This window comes from Cottoperca gobio, unplaced genomic scaffold (assembly GCF_900634415.1).
Source record: "Cottoperca gobio unplaced genomic scaffold, fCotGob3.1 fCotGob3_293arrow_ctg1, whole genome shotgun sequence".
Lineage (NCBI taxonomy): Eukaryota > Metazoa > Chordata > Actinopteri > Perciformes > Bovichtidae > Cottoperca > Cottoperca gobio.
The window spans coordinates 248305-268091 of record NW_021166902.1 but is presented as its reverse complement, the minus strand read 5'-3'; the positions used below and the strand labels follow the sequence as shown (position 1 = coordinate 268091).

At 41.1% G+C, this 19787-nt stretch overlaps 2 protein-coding genes across 3 annotated transcripts; one reads left to right on the top strand and one right to left on the bottom strand.

Annotated features, from left to right (window-relative positions):
• The first annotated feature begins 795 nt into the window (after window positions 1-795).
• On the top strand, window positions 796-7235 carry LOC115005337 (sorting nexin-9-like). 2 transcript variants are annotated; one of them, XM_029427110.1, is made up of 17 exons: window positions 796-926; window positions 2097-2183; window positions 2346-2420; window positions 2525-2585; window positions 2731-2875; window positions 3676-3760; window positions 3838-3963; window positions 4591-4708; window positions 4789-4919; window positions 5001-5104; window positions 5200-5303; window positions 5395-5472; window positions 5903-5979; window positions 6070-6159; window positions 6265-6379; window positions 6852-6943; window positions 7060-7235. In XM_029427110.1, the coding sequence occupies exons 1-17, from the start codon at window positions 915-917 to the stop codon at window positions 7105-7107; spliced, it is 1548 nt and encodes a 515-aa protein (XP_029282970.1). In that variant the 5' UTR covers window positions 796-914; the 3' UTR covers window positions 7108-7235. The 2 variants fall into 2 exon arrangements, with proteins under 2 accessions (XP_029282970.1, XP_029282969.1); XM_029427109.1 differs by having other exon boundaries at window positions 6265-6400.
• A 3516-nt stretch (window positions 7236-10751) lies between these two features.
• ftcd (formimidoyltransferase cyclodeaminase) lies at window positions 10752-19787 on the bottom strand. The gene is made up of 14 exons (XM_029427089.1): window positions 19734-19787; window positions 18701-18884; window positions 18152-18280; window positions 17967-18055; window positions 16594-16773; window positions 16133-16270; window positions 15861-15992; window positions 14542-14603; window positions 14299-14425; window positions 14051-14212; window positions 13760-13803; window positions 11374-11512; window positions 11086-11181; window positions 10752-11009 (listed from the first exon to the last, which is right to left on the bottom strand). Exons 1-14 carry the CDS (start codon window positions 19785-19787, stop codon window positions 10926-10928), a joined length of 1620 nt encoding a protein of 539 aa, XP_029282949.1. The 3' UTR covers window positions 10752-10925.

Here is a 19787-nt window from a genome sequence, read left to right as displayed (position 1 = left end):
TATACTGCATTTTTTACAGTGTATTATATGTTTTACAATACTGTATATTTTACAGTGTATTATATGTTTTACAATACTGTATATTTTTCAGTGTATTATATGTTTTACGATACTGTATATTTTACGGTGTATTATATGTTTTACGGTATACTGTATATTTTTCAGTGTATTATATGTTTTACAATACTGTATATTTTACGGTGTATTATATGTTTTACGGTATACTGTATATTTTACGGTGTATTATGTTTTACAGTATACTGTATATTTTACGGTGTATTATATATTTTACGATATGTATTTTTTACAGTGTATTATATGTTTCACAGTATACTGTATATTTTACGGTGTATTATATATTTTACAGTATACTGTATATTTTACAGTATACCTCCTTTAGTAATCACTCAGCTTTTCAGGATATTTGACGTCACTTTGTCAAGTTTCTTTCACTAAAACCGTTAAAATACCGGAACCTGGTGGGTGTACTTTCAAAACAAAAGCACACATGTAATTATAATAAATACAATAACGTATTTATTTAAGGTCTCAGCTGTTCAGACATACACATTTCTTCATGTTACTCAGAAATATAATTATTGTAATTATTTACTATATTATTTTAATAATTATTTTGTTAAATAATAATAATAATAATTTATTTAACAAACACAATTTTGCTTTTTGTTCCATGCCGTTTTATTTTTATATTGTTGGAGCTATTCAAATTAAATTTAAAAAATGAGAAACAATATTGACCTGATTCTTAAAATCGATGCTTTTATTTTGAAATGGAGCACAGGAAGTTGTGTCGGTCATTGTTACTACCTTGACACAGAAGAAGAAGAAGTGGCAGGTTGGAGGCTGACAGAATGACACTTTAATAAAATAAAGAATAAGAAGCTGCTGCTGTGATGGCTCTACAGGTAAGACCACTCACCTGTGGCAGCTAATGCTAATGCTAATGCTAAAGCTGATGCTGCTTTACTTCGGAGCCGACTGCTCGCTGCCAGCCCTGCAGGAAGTCCGTAGAGAAATTAGTCAATTCAAGCTATCAGTAAATGTTCCGTTTAAACGTTAAGAATTATTATTTAAATCAAATCAAAGTGACAGAACATCTCTCTAGGAGGATTCAATGTTTCCTCATGAAAGGAAAATACCATAAAACGACAGAAACTGTTCGTTTAACAGTGAAAACATGTACATAGATCATGTACTAAACTCATGTTAAATGCTATAGGAGTCTGGTAGGAATATCATGAAGCTTTCAAATGAGGGAAAACACCGAAATATTAAAGTAAAACTCGGTTTTGTACTTCAGATGTGTTGAAATATTATCATTACAAAATGCTCTTTGGGTGTTACTGTCTTACGTAAGAAAAATAACCGCCACAACTTTACAGAAACCTGTTTAACGAGCGCAAACCTGCAGAAATATTAAGAAATGCTATGAAGGCTGATAATTAAATAATTAATTAATATTAAAAACATCTGTCGAGATTTAAATATTATTATAAATTCACCTTTCTACTGCAGTCATTTATAGATATATTAAACTATAGTAAGGGTATATTATCTTTAGGGGTTATATATTTTCTAAACAACAAAGCAGCAAAAACTAATTAAAAAAGGAAAACACAAAACATATATAAAATGTCTGGTAGCAATGAAAATAACAAAAATGGTCATTTAAAGTAATTTAAAGTAATTATTTCCCCTGTAAACTTGTAGATATATTATTAAAATGTTATTAGACAAATTCTGTCGTGGTATTATGAATTATCTCAGGAAGAAAATGACCAAAGAAGAAACAGAAACTTTTATCAAAGCTAACTAAAGTGAAATATGTCAAATGTTATTACATATTTTGTGTTAAACAATGAAAACCTTTAGCATGGTGTAAAATGTCTATGGAGTCTGGTGTGTAACAGGAAGTTAGGCTTACTGATAACCAGACTTTCCTCTCAAACACACTCAGGCTTTACTCTACTTGTGAGTACTATGACTTCAGAGCTGCAATATTACATGTTTTTATTGTCAGAGGAGGAACTTTTAATATCTTTATGAATTTATATTTGAGTTTGTTTGTGTTTCAGGCTGAAGTTCTGTACGACTTCACAGCCGAACCAGGAAACAACGAGCTGTCGGTCAGACAGGGAGAGGCGGTCTCCGTGCTCGACCAGGTACGTACATATATATATATATATATATATATAAAATATATATATATATAAAATATATAAAATATATATATTATATATATATTACATATATTATATATATATATATACACACACACACACATATACATATATATATATGTATGTCCTAATGTGTGTGAGCAGACTGTGGGTGGAGGCTGGATCCAGGCCCAGAACTCCAGCGGACAAATAGGACTCGTACCTGAAGAATATTTACAGGTGAGCAGGTAACTTAATATTTACAGGTTCTACAAAGAGACACCTAACCTCCACAGTTCAGTGTCGGGCTCTTGCTGCTTGATGTTGTTATTGTTGTGTTTCAGGTTGGGGATGGTGGCGGCTCCTGGGCCGGGGCTTTTGTCAGTGACAGTCGGGGATTCGAAGGTGACGCATTACTTCTAACTCGAGTTTAAAAAGTATTTTCAGCAGAAATGTTTTTAAATAAGTTCAGAAGTTTAATGTTTGTTGGGAAACAGTTGGTTTTTACGTCCTCCACATTAAATAAAATACCGTTTCCGGTCCCCGGCAGCCGGTGAGGACGATGACGGCGAGTGGGACGACGACTGGGACGACCAATCGGTGGGTGGTTACCGTGGTGACGACCAAGCGAACGAGGAGGGAGGGGCTTCAGGACGGAGCACCCACGGGCCCTCTGTGAAGATCTCCCTCAACAAGTAAAAACATCCACACAGTCGAGTCTAGTAGGGTCCACTAGAGTCCAGTAGAGCTTGGTAGAGTCCAGTAGCGCTTGGTAGAGTCCAGTAGCGCATGGTAGAGTCCAGTAGAGCTTGGTAGAGTCCAGTAGCGCTTGGTAGAGTCCAGTAGAGCTTGGTAGAGTCCAGTAGAGCTTGGTAGAGTCCAGTAGAGCTTGGTAGAGTCCAGTAGCGCTTGGTAGAGTCCAGTAGAGCTTGGTAGAGTCCAGTAGCGCATGGTAGAGTCCAGTAGAGCTTGGTAGAGTCCAGTAGCGCTTGGTAGAGTCCAGTAGCGCTTGGTAGAGTCCAGTAGAGCTTGGTAGAGTCCAGTAGCGCATGGTAGAGTCCAGTAGTGCTTGGTAGAGTCCAGTAGAGCTTGGTAGAGTCCAGTAGCGCTTGGTAGAGTCCAGTAGAGTCCAGTAGAATTAAATAGAGTCCAGTAGAGCCCGGTAGAGTCCAGTAGAATTAAGTAGAGTCCAGTAGAATTAAATAGAGTCCAGTAGAGCCCGGTAGAGTCCAGTAGAGCCCTGTAGAGTCCAGTAGAATTAAGTAGAGTCCAGTAGAATTAAATAGAGTCCAGTAGAATTAAATAGAGTCCAGTAGAGCCCGGTAGAGTCCAGTAGAATTAAGTAGAGTCCAGTAGAATTAAGTAGAGTCCAGTAGAATTAAATAGAGTCCAGTAGAGCCCGGTAGAGTCCAGTAGAGCTTGGGAGAGTCAAGTAGAGCCCCGTAGAGTCCAGTAGAATTAAGTAGAGTCCAGCCGTATTCTTGTGTGTTCTCAGGTTTCCGTTCTCCAAAGGTCCAAGCCCTGAGGTTTTCTTGTTGGCCAAACCTCCTGCTGACAGCAGAGACAGACTTCCTGTCTACGTGAGTAATCCACCTTTTTGGTAACTCTTCTTGGTGATCGCTGCACTCTCATTGGCTCCTGTTCATCGTCCAATCAGATGGGAGAGGTGGGTGCGGTGTGGCTCTATCCGTCGGTTCCTCTCGACTGTTTGATCGCCGATCCGAAGAAAGAGTCCAAACTGTACGGACTGAAGAGCTTCATTGAGTATCAAGTTACTCCCAACGTAAGAGTAATACTACAGTAACACACTGTACTACTACAATAATACACTGTACTACTACTACAAGTACCACTACATTAATACTCAGTACTACTACATTAATACTCAGTACTACTACATTACTACTCAGTACTACTACATTAATACTCAGTACTACTACATTACTACTCAGTACTACTACATTAACACTCAGTGCTACTACATTAATACTCAGTACTACTACATTACTACTCAGTGCTACTACATTAACACTCTGTGCTACTACATTAATACTCAGTACTACTACATTAACACTCAGTACTACTACATTAATACTCAGTGCTACTACATTAATACTCAGTACTACTACATTAATACTCAGTACTACTACATTAATACTCAGTGCTACTACATTAACACTCAGTACTACTACATTAATACTCAGTGCTACTACATTAACACTCAGTACTACTACATTAATACTCAGTGCTACTACATTAATACTCAGTACTACTACATTAATACTCAGTGCTACTACATTAATACTCAGTGCTACTACATTAATACTCAGTACTACTACATTAATACTCAGTACTACTACATCAATACTCAGTACTACTACAGTACTAATCTCTTAACGTCTTCCTTCAGACAACAAACAGACCTGTCAATCATCGCTACAAGCATTTTGATTGGTTGTACGAGCGTCTGCTGGAGAAGTTCGGCTCTGCTCTGCCAATCCCGTCACTGCCCGACAAACAGGTGACAGGTGAGTGTTTCCCTGAGCTTTCAGGCAGGTTTGAGGTGGACTTCATCAGAGTGTGTTTGAGTTTTTGGCTGTGTTTTCAGGCAGGTTTGAGGTGGACTTCATCAGGGGGAGGATGGAGCAGCTGCAGGCCTGGATGACCAGGATGTGCCGTCACCCGGTCGTCTCTCAGAGCGACGTCTTTCAGCTCTTCCTCACCTTCAGAGACGAGAAGGCAGGTTAAGCCCCGCCCCCACCCAATCTGCACGCAGCTAGCAAAGCCTCCTCGCAGCTTATTGGCTGTTTGTTGTTTCAGGAGTGGAAGGCGGGAAAGAGGAAGGCGGAAAGAGACGAGACGGTGGGACCGATGATGTTCAGCCTGATTGACCCCGACGCCGCGGAGAGAGAGGCCACCGAGGTGTACGTTACTCAATGTCTCTTACTGAGAAATTACAGCCAAAGTGTGTGTTAATGTGTGTTTGTGTGTGTGTGTGTGTGTGTGTGTGTGTAAGCAGTGAACACAAGTGTGAGCTCTACAGTCGGTTTACAAAGTCGATGGATGACGGAGTCAAAGAGCTACTGGACGTCGGACACACACACTGGAAACGCTGCACCGGACGTACGTACTTATACACACGGTTTATATATACTTATACACATATATATATATATATATATGTGTATATATTAATCTGTATGTGTGTGCTCAGCCCTGCCCAAAGAGTACGAGCGGATCGGTCAAGCCTTCAGGAATCTGTCAGCTGTTTTCATCAGCAGCAAATATCCAGGTGAGGAGACGGAGAGGGAGGAGACAGGAAGGGAGGAGACAGGAAGGGAGGAGACAGGAAGGGAGGGGACAGGAAGGGAGGGGACAGGGAGGAAGGAGACAGGAAGGGAGGAGACAGGGAGGAAGGAGACAGGGAGGAAGGAGACAGAGAGGGAGGAGACAGAGAGGGAGGAGAGAGGGAGGGAGGAGAGAGGGAGGAAGGAGACAGACAGGGAGGAGACAGAGAGGGAGGAGACAGGAAGGGAGGAGAGAGGGAGGGAGGGAGGAGAGAGGGAGGAAGGAGACAGACAGGGAGGAGACAGGGTTATTATTGTTAATATTAACATTATTACTATAGTAATAATGTTAATTATTTATTAATAATAATAATAATAAATATTATTTTTATATAGAATATATTTAATATGAATAATAATCAAAGGATATTTCAGGAGAGGAGACGTTAACGAACGCTCTGACAGCAGCTGGACAAACCTACGAGCAGATCGCAGAGATCGTCACACAGCAGGTAAACACACCTGTTATATAAATGATAATTTATATATATATATATATAAATATATAAACATTTTCTGACCTCTGGTGACCTTTGACTCAGCCTCAGAAGGATCTTCACTTCCTGTTGGAGACGAACAGCGAGTACAAGAACCTGCTGGGATGTTTCCCAGAAATCATTGCTGTACACAAGGTAACACCTTCATGCACTCACCTGTAATAGGGGGGGGGTCTCTCTGTGAGGGGTCTCTCTGTGAGGGGTTGATGATGTTACTGAGGAGGGGATCTCTGTGTTCAGGCTGCAGCAGAGAAGCTGAGGGACACTGATCGTCTGATTTCTGCAGGAAAAATAAACAACAACGAGAAGAAAATCATGAACCATCGACTGAGCTGCATGAGCCACTCTCTGCAGGGTAACACCACATATACATTATGTATGTATGTATGTGTATATATATATATATATATATATATATATATATATGTTCACACCCTACTGCTCACAGCTAACGGCTCACAGCTAACGGTTCACAGCTAACGGCTCACAGCTAACTGCTCACAGCTAACTGCTCTAACAGCTAACGGTTCACAGCTAACGGCTCACACCTAACTGCTCACAGCTAACTGCTCTAACAGCTAACTGCTCTAACGGCTAACGGTTCACAGCTAACTGCTCTAACGGTTCACAGCTAACTGCTCTAACGGCTAACGGTTCACAGCTAACTGCTCTAACGGTTCACAGCTAACGGCTCACAGCTAACTGCTCACAGCTAACGGTTCACAGCTAACGGCTCACAGCTAACTGCTCACATCTAACTGCTCTCACAGCTAACGTTAACTAGCTTTCCTTCTGATTTCAACACAGATTTGTTGTTTATCTTCCAGCTGAGATGAATCATTTCCATAGTAACCGTATCTATGACTACAACAGAGTGATGCAGCTTTACCTGGAGCAGCAGGTGACTTTCTACCAACAGGTGAGGGGGTGGGGCAGACTACCTATAACTGTGAAACCATATGAAAATATATAATATATGCAAGTCTCTGTGATTGGTCTGTGACATCACCTGTTTTCTGCTCTGTGATTGGTCAGATTGCTGATAAGCTGCGAGGAGCTCTGAGCCGCTTCAGCACGCTGTGAGGACAACGTCACCATTAATAAAATATAAGCCTGTTACACATTAATATAATTATTAATATAATTATTTTGTTAAAACATTTTATTTCTATTTTTCATGTTGTCATAAAATATTTAATGTTTTAACTGTACTGCACTTTGTACCAGTCTTTTATTTCGTATTCTTTATTAATTAATATCACATCACCGCCTAGTGGTCTGGTGTTACACCTTCCAAACACCAGAAGGTTGTGAGTCCAATACCAGGGCTGCCAACATTGAGCCACTGAGCAAGTTGCTCAAGGGAGACTGTCCCTGTAGTTAGTTCACTGTAGGTCACTCTGGATAAGAGCGTCTTATAAATGACCAATAATCTAAAATATCTGCATTATTATTTTATATTATATTATAATTTATCGCAAAATATGTGATATTTGCATTTAAATGGTTTAAAAAAGTATATTTTATTTATTAATATCACAGTTATACTATCTGCATTATTACGTATGATAGCCTATAATATATACTGTGTTTATTATATAATATACATTATATTAATATGATAATACACAAAATATTAATAGATACAATTAAAATTAAAAGTATTGTTTGTATGTATAATATTTTTCATGTCCCTAGGGGGTGGCAGACTGGGGTGGTGGTTCCCCTGTTTGAAAAGGGGGATTAAATTAAATATAGTATTATTATAATATTAATAAATGACATACCAAAAAACATCCAACATAAAAATAAGGATTAGAGCAATAAGGAATATATATATATATATAATATACAATATGTGCTTTAAGTGCATATAAAAATATAATATATATATACCCGACCCCGGATAAGCGGTAGACGATGGATGGATGGAATATATATATAATATAATATATATATATATATATATATAGAATATATTATATTATTATATGCACTTAAAGTACATATTGTATATTATATATATATATATATAATATACAATATGCGCTTTAATATAATATATATAATAAAATAATGACAAACTGAGGAGGTCCGACACAAACTCACAAACTTCCTGCTGAGTCAGCGTCTGACTGTGACCTCTGACCCAGAACAGGAAGTGGAGAAGCTGCAGGAAACTTGAGCAAACACTTCACTTCCTGTCCAGCTGGAAATGTTTTCATCTTCGTAAAACACACAGCGAGCTGTAAAACAGTCTTTACCTCACACACCAAACTCTGTCAAATCATCAAAATCCGCTCTGTTTAAGGTGTTCGCCTTCAGTAGGATACTTAACAGTGACACATGTTCTATGGGCTTTTCCTCATCATCACGACTTCACACCAAACTCATTTAAAAATCTGCAGTTTAAGTTGATTTAGGGTTGCTGCATATTTTCCAAGTAAATGCTCAACGAAATCTTGTGATGAATGCTTGTATCGATACATAAGCTCTTAAATGATTTTTTACAAGGTTTAACAAGTTGCCAGAAAACATTCAACGGAGATCAGTTGTTTTGTTTTCATCATAGAACAGATTATTTTTACTGATTTATCATGTTCTCGACCAGACATACTTCACACCAAACTCTATTAAAAAAACAGGTACTTTTACATTCCTTCACTTCAGTGACTTTACATAGTGAGCAAAAATGTTCTAAGAACTACTTGTTGTCATGGAGGTTTTTGGATGAACTGTACTGGGTCGTATTGATACCTAAACGCTCTTAATAAGGTTTTACAAGGTTAACTTACCACGGCAAAAAAACATAGCATTTCTACATTTTTGAATGTAGTTTGGTGTGGAACAGTCTGACCACACCAAACTTCCCCCTAAATAGTAAATCATAATAAAAATAAATCCTAACTGCACATTCCCTCATTTAATTTCAAGAAAATTGGATGTTAAAAAGACCTTTTCATTTTTAGAGTTAAACATTTGTGAATGGCTGGACCTCTGCCTGACAGGAATGTTGTTAAACACCTGCTGAGACACCTGAGAGACGATCGGCTGCAGGTGTGTCAGGTGTGCTGCCCCCTTGTGGCAGCGAGCTGCACTACACATTTCACATTTCATACCCTTCATGAGGTCAAATATACTCATTAATGAGAGCAGCAAACAGATGTGGGCAGGGACGGTGCTGTTGCATTATGGAAAATATAGGAGAGTAGTTTATTTCACAGTTTGGTTGGATTTATACTAAAATACACAATTTGTCTTCTTTATATTAGAAAATGTCAGATTAAGAATAATTAAGATGGTTTTACAGCAAAACTGAATTACTTAAACAAAAAGACATCCATCCATCGTCTACCGCTTATCCGGGATCGGTTCGTGGTGGCAGCAGCTCCAGTAAGGAACCCCAATCTTCCCTTCTCCAGGCCACATCCTCCAGCTCCGACTGGGGGATCCTGAGGCGTTCCCAGGCCAGTGAGGAGATATAATCTCTCCACCGAGTCCTGGGTCTTCCCCGGGGTCTCCTCTCAGCTCGGCCGCTTGTACCCGTGATCTCGTTCTTTCGGTCATGACCCAGCCTTCATGACCATAGGTGAGGGTAGGAACAAAGATCGACCGGTAGATTGAGAGCTTTGCCTTCTGGCTCAGCTCTCTTTTCGTCACAACGGGGTGGTAAAGTGACTGTAGTACCGCCCCCGCTGCTCTGATTCTCCGGCCAATCTCTCGCTCCATCGTCCCCTCACTCGCGAACAAGACCCCGAGGTACTTGAACTCCTTCACTTGGGGTAAAGGCTCATTCCCTACCCGGAGTAGGCAATCCACCGGTTTCCTGCTGAGAGCCATGGCCTCAGATTTTGAGGTGCTGATCCTCATCCCAACCGCTTCACACTCGGCTGCAAACCGATCCAGTGACTGTTGAAGGTCACAGACCGATGATGCCATAAGGACCACATCATCTGCAAAGAGCAGCGATGAGATCCTCACCGAACTGCAACCCCTCTCCTCCACGACTACGCCTCGATATCCTATCCATGAAAATCACGAACAGGATTGGTGATAAAGCGCAGCCCTGGCGGAGGCCAACATTCACTGAGAACGAGTCCGACTTACTGCCGAGTATCCGGACACAACTCTCGCTTTGGCCGTACAGGGATTGGATGGTCCTCAGAAGTGACCCCCTCACCCCATACTCCCGCAGCACCTCCCACAGTATCACCCAGGGGACGCGGTCATACGCCTTCTCCAGATGCACAAAACACATGTAGACCGGATGGGCGTACTCCCAAGCCCCCTCCAGGATCCTTGCGATAGTGAAGAGTTGGTCCGTTGGTCACGACCAGGACGGAATCCGCATTGTTCCTCTTCAATCAGAGGTTCGACTACTGGCCGAACCCTCCTTTCCAGTACCTTGGAGTAGACTTTACCAAGGTGATACCCCTGTAGTTGGCACACACTCTCTGGTCCTCCTTTTTAAATAGTGGAACCACCACCCCGGTCTGCCAACCCCTAGGCACTGTCCCAGACTTCCATGCAATGTTGACGAGGCGTGTCAACCAAGACAGCCCCTCAACACCCAAAGCCTTCAGCATTTCTGGACTTCTAGTCTTTCGGTACCCTGCAACTGTTTCCTCCCAGATAACAAAAAGACAATAAAATGAAATTGATTTATTATTGTTATAATGAACATTTTATTTCTTCAGTTATCAATCTATTAGTGTTGTTTGTATTGATTCATTAAATTCTTAAAGTAAATTAAAGTTTTCAATAAAGCTAAATAATTATACAAATATAAAGATATGTTTTATGTTTTAATCCAGTAAATAACATTTTGTGTCAAAACCGAAAGTTGATGATCACTCAGTCCCAGATTCTGAGGTTAAAAGTTGTAGAAGAAGAAGATAAATTCACTTCCTGTCGTCAGCAGCGAGCAGCACGGCGGCGGCGCTCTCTTTTGCTTCCTGCAGCAACACCGCCGCTCTCTTCTGAGTCTGTAGCACAACAAAATAAAAGATTACCAAACTTTATTTAAACAAGCGTCGCTTAAAGACCATGGGGGGCACTTACGGCCATCTTGAAGGCGTCATCGGTGATGTCTTTGAGGTTGATGGTGATGTTGTAATACGCACCAAAAACAGCTGTCTCCAAAGCTTTAGCTGCCACCTGAAGACACAAACTTCAAATTAAAGCTTTTATTTTGAAAACACAAACGTCATATTAAAGGTTTTATTTTCAGAACACAAACATTAAATAAAGGTTTAAGTTTGAAAATTTGGTAAATTCACTTATTTCATCTCATTTAATGAAGTAAAATTATTCTGATTTGTGATCAGGTGTTTCAGGTGGTTTTCTCACCTGAGCGTCTGATTTGCAGGCGATGTTTCCGTAGATGACCATTTCTTTAAGAGGCGCCCAGAGGACGCTGATCCTGTCAGCCAGAGCCAAGGGCACGCTCACCGCCCTCTGCAGACCCTCCTGCATCGCAGTCTCCCTCCTGATCAGATTATGACATATTACAGATTAAAGAATATATATTATAGATGACAGATTATAGAGTATATAGTATAGATTATAGAGAATAGATTATAGAAAATAGAGTATAGATTACAGATTATATATAATATAATATAGAGTATGGATTATAGAGTATAGATTATAGAGTATAGAGTATAGATAATAGAGTATAGAGTATGGATAATAGAGTATAGATTATAGAGTATATAGTATTTAGTATAGATAATAGAGTATAGATTATAGAATGTAGAGTGTAGAGTATAGATTATAGAGTATATATAATAGAGTATAGAGTATAGAGTATAGATAATAGAGTATAGAGTATAGATTATATAGTATAGATTATAAATAATAGAGTATAGAGTGTAGAGTATAGATTATAGATGATAGAGTATAGATTATGGATTATAGAGTATAGACTCTATTCTCTATAATCCATAATCTATACTGGATCATCTATAATCTATACTTCACCTTCTTCAGTAAACCCTGTGCTACCGGGAGAGGGGGTGATCTTGCTGTGCTCTATCGTGAGATCATTAAAGTCAATGCTATCACTGTACCCCATCATTCTTCTTTTGAATGCCTAGCTGTGAAACTCACTGGCTCTGCATCCATCATTATTGTTACCATCTACAGACCTCCTAAAACCTCTGCTGTTTTTCTCACTGAACTATCTTCTTCTAACTTTTAACATCTGTCTGTGTGATGTCCCCCACTGTCATCCTTTCACATCCATATCGACGACCCTTCCAGTGCTCATGCCAATGACTTCACTTCACTTCTTGAATGTCTTGGTATCACACAGCATGTCAACTTCCCAACGCATAACAAAGGTCACATACTGGATTTAATCTGCTGCACTGGTCTTACTCCCTCTAACCTCACTGTTGCAGAGTTCCCCATCTCTAACCCTAACCCTAACCCTTTCCTGGTTTTCATCTTATCTCTACAACAGACAACAATATGTGCAACTGAGCAACCACAGGTCCAGGTGTTGTTTCACGGGGTGTCCCCCAGGGGTCAGTACTGGGTCCACTATTGTTCATTATCTACCTCCTTCCCCTTGGCACAATCCTCCGCCACCACAATGTCCACTTTCACTGTTATGCCGATGACACTCAGGTCTACATTTCTACAAAACCCACCACTGCCCTCCCGCCCACATCCCTCACCACTGAAACTCAATGGCGACAAAACCGAGGCCCTTCTCATCGGCTCCAAAAGCACTTTATCCAAAACACAAACTTCCACTGCCCCAAACTTCATCATCGATGGCTTCTCCGTACCGTTCTTCAGTCAAGTCAAGAGCCTTGTTGTCACTCTGGACAGCACCCTCTCCTTTGTACCCCACATAAAGAACATCACCCACACTGCTTTTTTCCACCTGCGCAACATCTCCAGACTCCGCCCGTCCCTGTCCCAATCCAGTACAGAAGTCTTGGTCCACGCTTTTGTGACATCACGGATCGACTACTGTAATGCTGTTCTCTCTGGCCTTCCAACCAAACTGCTCAACCGACTTCAAATCATCCAAAACGTCGCTGCTCGGATCACGACCCGCACCAAATTCTCTGAACACATCACCCCCATACTCCTGAAACTTCACTGGCTCCCTGTTCAATCCCGGATCAACTACAAAAACATCCTGCTCACCTACAAAGCCCTTCACAAACTAGCCCCCACCTACCTAAGTGACCTCCTTCAGGAGTAGACCTCCTCCCGCTCCCTCCACTCATCCTCAGCTGGTACACTGACGATCCCCACATCACACCTCATCACCATGGGTGCCAGGGTCCCTCCCCACATCCGACAGTCCGAAACTGTTACAACATTCAAGTCCCAACTCAAAACTCACCTGTTCAAACTGGCCTACTCTCTATAGTATCAATCATCCTGTATCCTCCTCCCCTCCCCCCTTTTCTCTTTATTGCTTTCTTCCTGTGTCTCAACCATATCTCTGGTGTTGTTTGTTTGCTCTCCAATGTCCTGCTGTTTTTATCTCTTGTATTTTGTACGGTGTCCTTGGGTGTCTTGAAAGGCGCCTCCAAATAAAATATATTATTTTTATTATTAAAGATTATAGAGTATAGAGTATAGAGTATAGACTCTATACTCTATAATCTATACTCTATCATCTATAATCTATACTATAGAGTATAGAGTATAAAGTATAAACATTAAACTCTGTACTGATTATAAATGTTTTGCATATTAGTAGTTTCACTTTTTTATTTCCTCTGTGGTTTTCTTTGGCAACTTCAGCGCCGTCTGCAACAAAAGGAGATTTCAAAATAAAGTTGTGAATTTACCACAATAAATTGTGATATTTCAACAATAAGTCGTAAAGTTCAACAATAAATCTTAACATTTAAAACATTTTTTGTAACATTTCAACAGGAAATCGTGCTGTTTAATAATAAATTGTGGAGTTCAACAATAAGTCGTACAGTTCAACAATAAGTCGTACAGTTCACCAATAAATCGTACAGTTCACTGACGTACAAAGTGTTCTCACCATGTAGCTGTTGAAGGCAGACGAGTCGGCGTCCACCATGAGCAGCAGCTCGCTGACGGCCTGATGAAATGGAGGTATCAGCTGCCTCATCACGCCGTCCAGGTTCTCAAACTGTCTCTTCCCGTACGTCATCTGACCCACCATGGCACCCAACGCCGCCCCCTACAGCACACAGAGGCGGTGTTTATTTATATTTATAGAGATTAAACTTTGTATTTGTAGATATTAGACTTTATGTTTGTTGGTACCAGAGCAGCGATGGCGGCAGAAACTGATCCTCCTCCAGGCGCCGGCGTGCGGGCGGCGACACTGTAAACAAACTGTTGCAGAGACAGAGACACCAGACGGCTGTCCTCTGGTGACCTCACCATGTACCTGCACAGGTAACAACTTACACAATTACCTTCAATGTACCTGCACAGGTAACACACAGAGTTAACTATAAATACTCCTACTGTGTATTAATACTCTTACTGTGTATTAATACTCACTCTATGATTCTATCCTTTGGGTTGAACGGGCCGAGAGAGTCGAGGCCGAGTTTACTGATCACCTGAAGACATTGATATAATATAAAAGATAAATACATTTAATATTTAATATAATATATAAGAACATTTAATATATAATATAATATATAAGATAATTTAATGTAATATAATATATTATATATTATATAAGATTAATATACACTGATCAGCCATAACATTATGACCACCTGCCTAATATTGTGTAGGTCCACTTTTGTGGCCAAAACATCCCTGACCCGTCGAGGCATGGCCTCCACTAGCCCTCTGAAGGTGTGCTTTGGTATCTGGCACCAAGACATTAGCAGCAGAACCTTTAAGTCCTGTAAATTGCGAGGTGGGGCCTCCATGGATTGGACTTGTTCATCCAGCACATTTGAAGGCTAAGTAAACACCTTGAACTCGTTCCTCAAACCATTCCTGAAGCATTGTTGCAGTGTGTCAGGGTGAATTATCCTGCTGAAAGATGCCATTAGGGAATACCGTTTCCATGAAGGGGTGTACTTGGTCTGCAACAATGTTTAGGTAGGTGGTACGTGTCAAAGTAACATCCACATGAATGGCAGGACTCAAGGTTTCCCAGCAGATGCCCAAAGCATCACACCGCCTCCAACAGCTTGCCTTCTTCCCAGAGTGCATCCTAGTGCCATGTCTTCCCCAGGTAAGCGACGCACACGCACCGGGCCATCCACATGATGTAGAAGAAAACGTGATTCATCAGACCAGGCTTCCAGTTCTGATGCTCACGTGCCCATTGTAGGTGGGCAGCATGGGCAGCATGGGCACCCTGAGCGGTCTGCGGCTACGCAGCAAACGATGCGATGCACTGTGTGTTCTGACACCGTTCTAACAGAACCAGCTACAGTAGCTCTTCTATTGGATCGGACCACACGGGCCAGTCTTCGCTCCCCACGTGCGTCAATGAGCCTTGGCCTCATGACCCTGTCGCCGGTTCACCGGTTTTCCTTTTGGTGGGTACTGACCACTGCAGACTGGGAACACCCCACAAGAGCTGCAATTTTGGAGATGCTCTGACCTTCGTCTCGCCATCACAATCTGGCCCTTGTCAAAGTCGCTTACATCCTGGCACATTCCAACATTCCTTGCATGTGCTTCCAACACATCAACTGTGAGGACAAAGTGTTCACTTGCTGCCAAACATTTCCCCCCCGGGTGCCATTGTAACGAGATAATCAATGTTATTCACTTCACCTGTCAGTGGTCATAATGTTATGGCTCATCAGTGTATAATACAGTATAAGATAATTAAACATGTCCCTGACCAGCCGGACTTTGTGCTCCTCCTCCACGATGAACAGTCGCTCTTTGTGGATGAAGAAGTCGGCGGCGTCCAGAACAGCCTTCAGAGGAACCAGCCCGACCAGCTGGGATCCCACCACTGGCAGCTGCAGCGCCTGTACCCCCCCATTATAAGTCATTATTAACACACACACACCATTAAAACTATCATTATTAAACCTAACCCCTCATCACGAGGTGTCATACATTACATAATGTCTCATATGCATATTTAAACATAACATTTCAGAATGACCTCAGCGACACCGCAGACCTCCTGGTGCACGGCGTGGAGGGGTGTCAGCTCGTAGTCCAGGATGTTGGTGGACACCTGAGCAATATTGTCCTCCTCCAGGAACCAGCCCATCCCCTGCACCTTCTGCAGCCGGCCGGGCTGAGGAACACACAACGTCAGTGAAGGCGTTCATAAAGGTCTAAATGGCATGCACATGTTCATGAAGTTCATAACATCATGTACACGTTCATAAAGTTCGTAACGCTCGTAACACTTGTAACATTCATAATGTTTGTAACATTCAACTAAAATAGGTACGTTTCTTTGACTATAAAAATGTAAGAGTTGAACAAGACTAAAATGCTGCAACTTTAAGTCAACACTAGTACTAAATAAAACAAATATCCGACAGCATTATGATGTAGTAACGGTCCTAACCCTAACCCCCATTAAAATACAAGTTGAGAACTCCCAGCATGCACCTGGTCTTTTCCGCGGCCCTGCTCCCGGATGTCCAGCGCGATACGGTGCGCCTGCTCCTTGGTGGCGATCAGGTTCACGTTATAGGCGATGAGGAACTTGCGAGCACCGGTTACCGTGGCGCCCCACGATGGCACAAACACGGAGGGGCCGAAGTCAGGCAACCAATCAGGATGCTTCAACTGGAGGACAGAAAATATAAAAAAAGATATGACATCAAACTATTACGTTCCACGTGCGCTAGCGCAAGCATGAGACGTGCAGGACGCTCTCTAGTTGGCGTAGGAATTATGACGGGATTAAAGGAGGAAGTCAAGAGATGTAGTTTAAACTCACATACTTAACAAACATATTTTTAACAAAAACCACAGAACCTTCACCCAGGAGACTGAAACTCAACGTTGACTTATTTTAACTTACTTAGTTGGCTCATGTAAGTAACATAGTTAACGTTATCACTCGGGCTGTCGAATTAGTGCATTAATTTCGATTAATTAATTACAGAAAGAATAACGCGACAAAAACATTAACACAGATTAATCACGCTCTTAGATGCCCCCCCCCCCCTTGACTCTTTACTTCACCTCAACGTAAAGCACTTAGCAGCTAGCTCGGAGCTAGCTAGCGCCGCCGCTGATGCTAAAGTGAGCGACCCGTCTCGTCATCTCTCGATCAGGCGTTCAGACGCAGAATGAGTTGGTCTACACATTAACAACTCCATCAGAGATGTATTGCAACGGACTGCAGGTGGTGGAGGACAGGGGGCTAACGGAGGCTTCATACATAGTGTCAAAGACACAACTTTAAACATATTGTTTATTGTGCAATGAAAGATGTTATGACATATTTTAAATTACACTTTATGTCAAACTGTTGGTCTGTGTTGTCTAAGATAATTGTGACAAACAAGATATTGGAGAAATTAAATAAATGAAATAAAAGACATGTTAACAGTTTATAATGGTGCTCATTGATTCATCTTCTAAATGCATTTGAATATTTTGAAATGCTTCTCACAGCAAATATTGATATATGCAATTAATTTCGATTAATTTTGATTAATTTCGATTAATTAATCACAAAACTTGTAATTAATTAGATACAATTTTGTAATCTCTTGACAGCCCTAGTTATTACCTAACTTAAATTACGTAAATAAGTTTGTATTTTAAAAAAGACAGGAGTAGTTAACATTCTTACTTACTTAATTTAAGATACGTCGTTAATCATATATTGCCCTGCGTTTTCTAGTACTTTTACCGATTTTAACTCAACCTGCTTTACTTCTAGAGCAGTTCCTCGTCTCCTACACTTCCCACAATGCCTCGTTTTAGATCACTAATCGATAGAAAAAGGAACAGGAAGTAGGTCTCACCTTGTCAGGTAAAGCTTCGTACTCTCCGGCTCGGACAGACGGAAGACTTCTCCTCGTTTCTCTTTGTGCAGCTTCTCCATAAAGATACACTGTGATGACATAAAGTACTAATTAGCCCCCGTGCTAATGTAGCTGTATGGATATTATTATTATTATTATTATTGTTCTTAATAATAACTATTAACCGGGGATGTTCAGCATCTCTGCCAGCTTCTCTCCGAAGACCTCGGCGCAGTGTACGCAGTCATCCATGGAGACGTTCTGGACGGGGATGAAGGGACACACGTCTAGCGCTCCAGTGCGAGGATGCTCACCTGCACAGGTAACACACGTCAGCTGCTTGTAATCCTTCCTGTTGTCAAACACTTCCCGTTGTCTAAGACTTCCCATTGTGCAGTACTTCCCGCTGTGCAGTACTTCCCGCTGTGCAGTACTTTCTGTTGTCTAACACTTCCTGCTGTGCAGCACTTCCTGTTGTGTAGTACTTCCTACTGTGCAGTACTTCCTGCTGTGTAGTACTTCCTCTTGTCTAACACTTCCTGTTGTGCAGTACTTCCTGCTGTCTAACACTTCCTGCTGTGCAGTACTTCCTGTTGTCTAACACTTCCTGCTGTGCAGCACTTCCTGTTGTGTATTACTTCCTACTGTGCAGTACTTCCTGCTGTGTAGTACTTCCTCTTGTCTAACACTTCCTGTTGTGCAGTACTTCCTGCTGTGCAGTATTTCCTGCTCACCTGAGTGTTTGCTCATGTCAATGAGGCTGAAGGCCTGCCGCGCGGCGTTCAGCGCCCCCTGCACCACGGCCTCCGGCGACCCCACAAATGTGTACACGGTGCGGTGGGTGGAAACGCCGGCGTCGACGTCCAGCATGCTGCAGCCCGTCGTGCCGGAGATCGCTGCAGAGATCGCATCGATCACCTAATATAATGCAAAAGAAGAGAGCAGCCTTGACATCTTAGAATGTAAACAAGCTAGTTTGTCTCAGCTGGCTGAGGGAGAAGTGAGAGGTGTTGAGAGGCCGATGGGTCCGTTAAGTTTCACTACATGTTGATAAATGAAACTGTTATGTTGCCATAGGAGACTTTTGCTTGGTTTTGTTCTACAAGAGATTGTTTATTGTACAATGAAAGACGTTAGGCTATTTTGTGGCAAACAAGATATTGGATATTGGTATTGAAATAAAAGACATGTTGACCAGTATATAATGCCTACTCATTGATTCACTCATCTTACAACTAACCCCTCCCCCCCCCGCCCCGTCGCACGGAGCTCCGAGAGCAAATATTGATATATGCAATTAATCGCGATGAATTAAATCACAAAGCTTGTAATTAATTAGATAAATCTTTTCTTGACAGCCCTAATAATAATAATAATAATAATAATAATAATAGTTGGTTTTGGTGCACAACATCAACACAATAGGAGAAAATGTAATTAAAACTAAAAGCAAGTTTTGCAAAAATATATCTATAATATAATATCTACAATATATCCAAATTAAATGAAAGCTCTGCTGCTTGTAGAGGGGGTTTGTGCAGCTTTGTGCAAAACTGAATGTTATGCAATGTTAAGAGGACAAAATCCACTCATGGGAAGGTTTCCTGAAGTACAGTTCTATCTTTCCTGCTGGAGAATATTTCTATAACATTTATAATATTCTATAATATTTATAATAATCTAAAACATTTATAATATTTATAATATTTATAATAATCTATAACATTTCTACATTGTCCTCAGAAACAACGTTTAAATGAAACAAACCTGTTTGTCCCGACCCTCCGAGAAGTTCGGAACGCACTCTACCAGCTGAGCCAT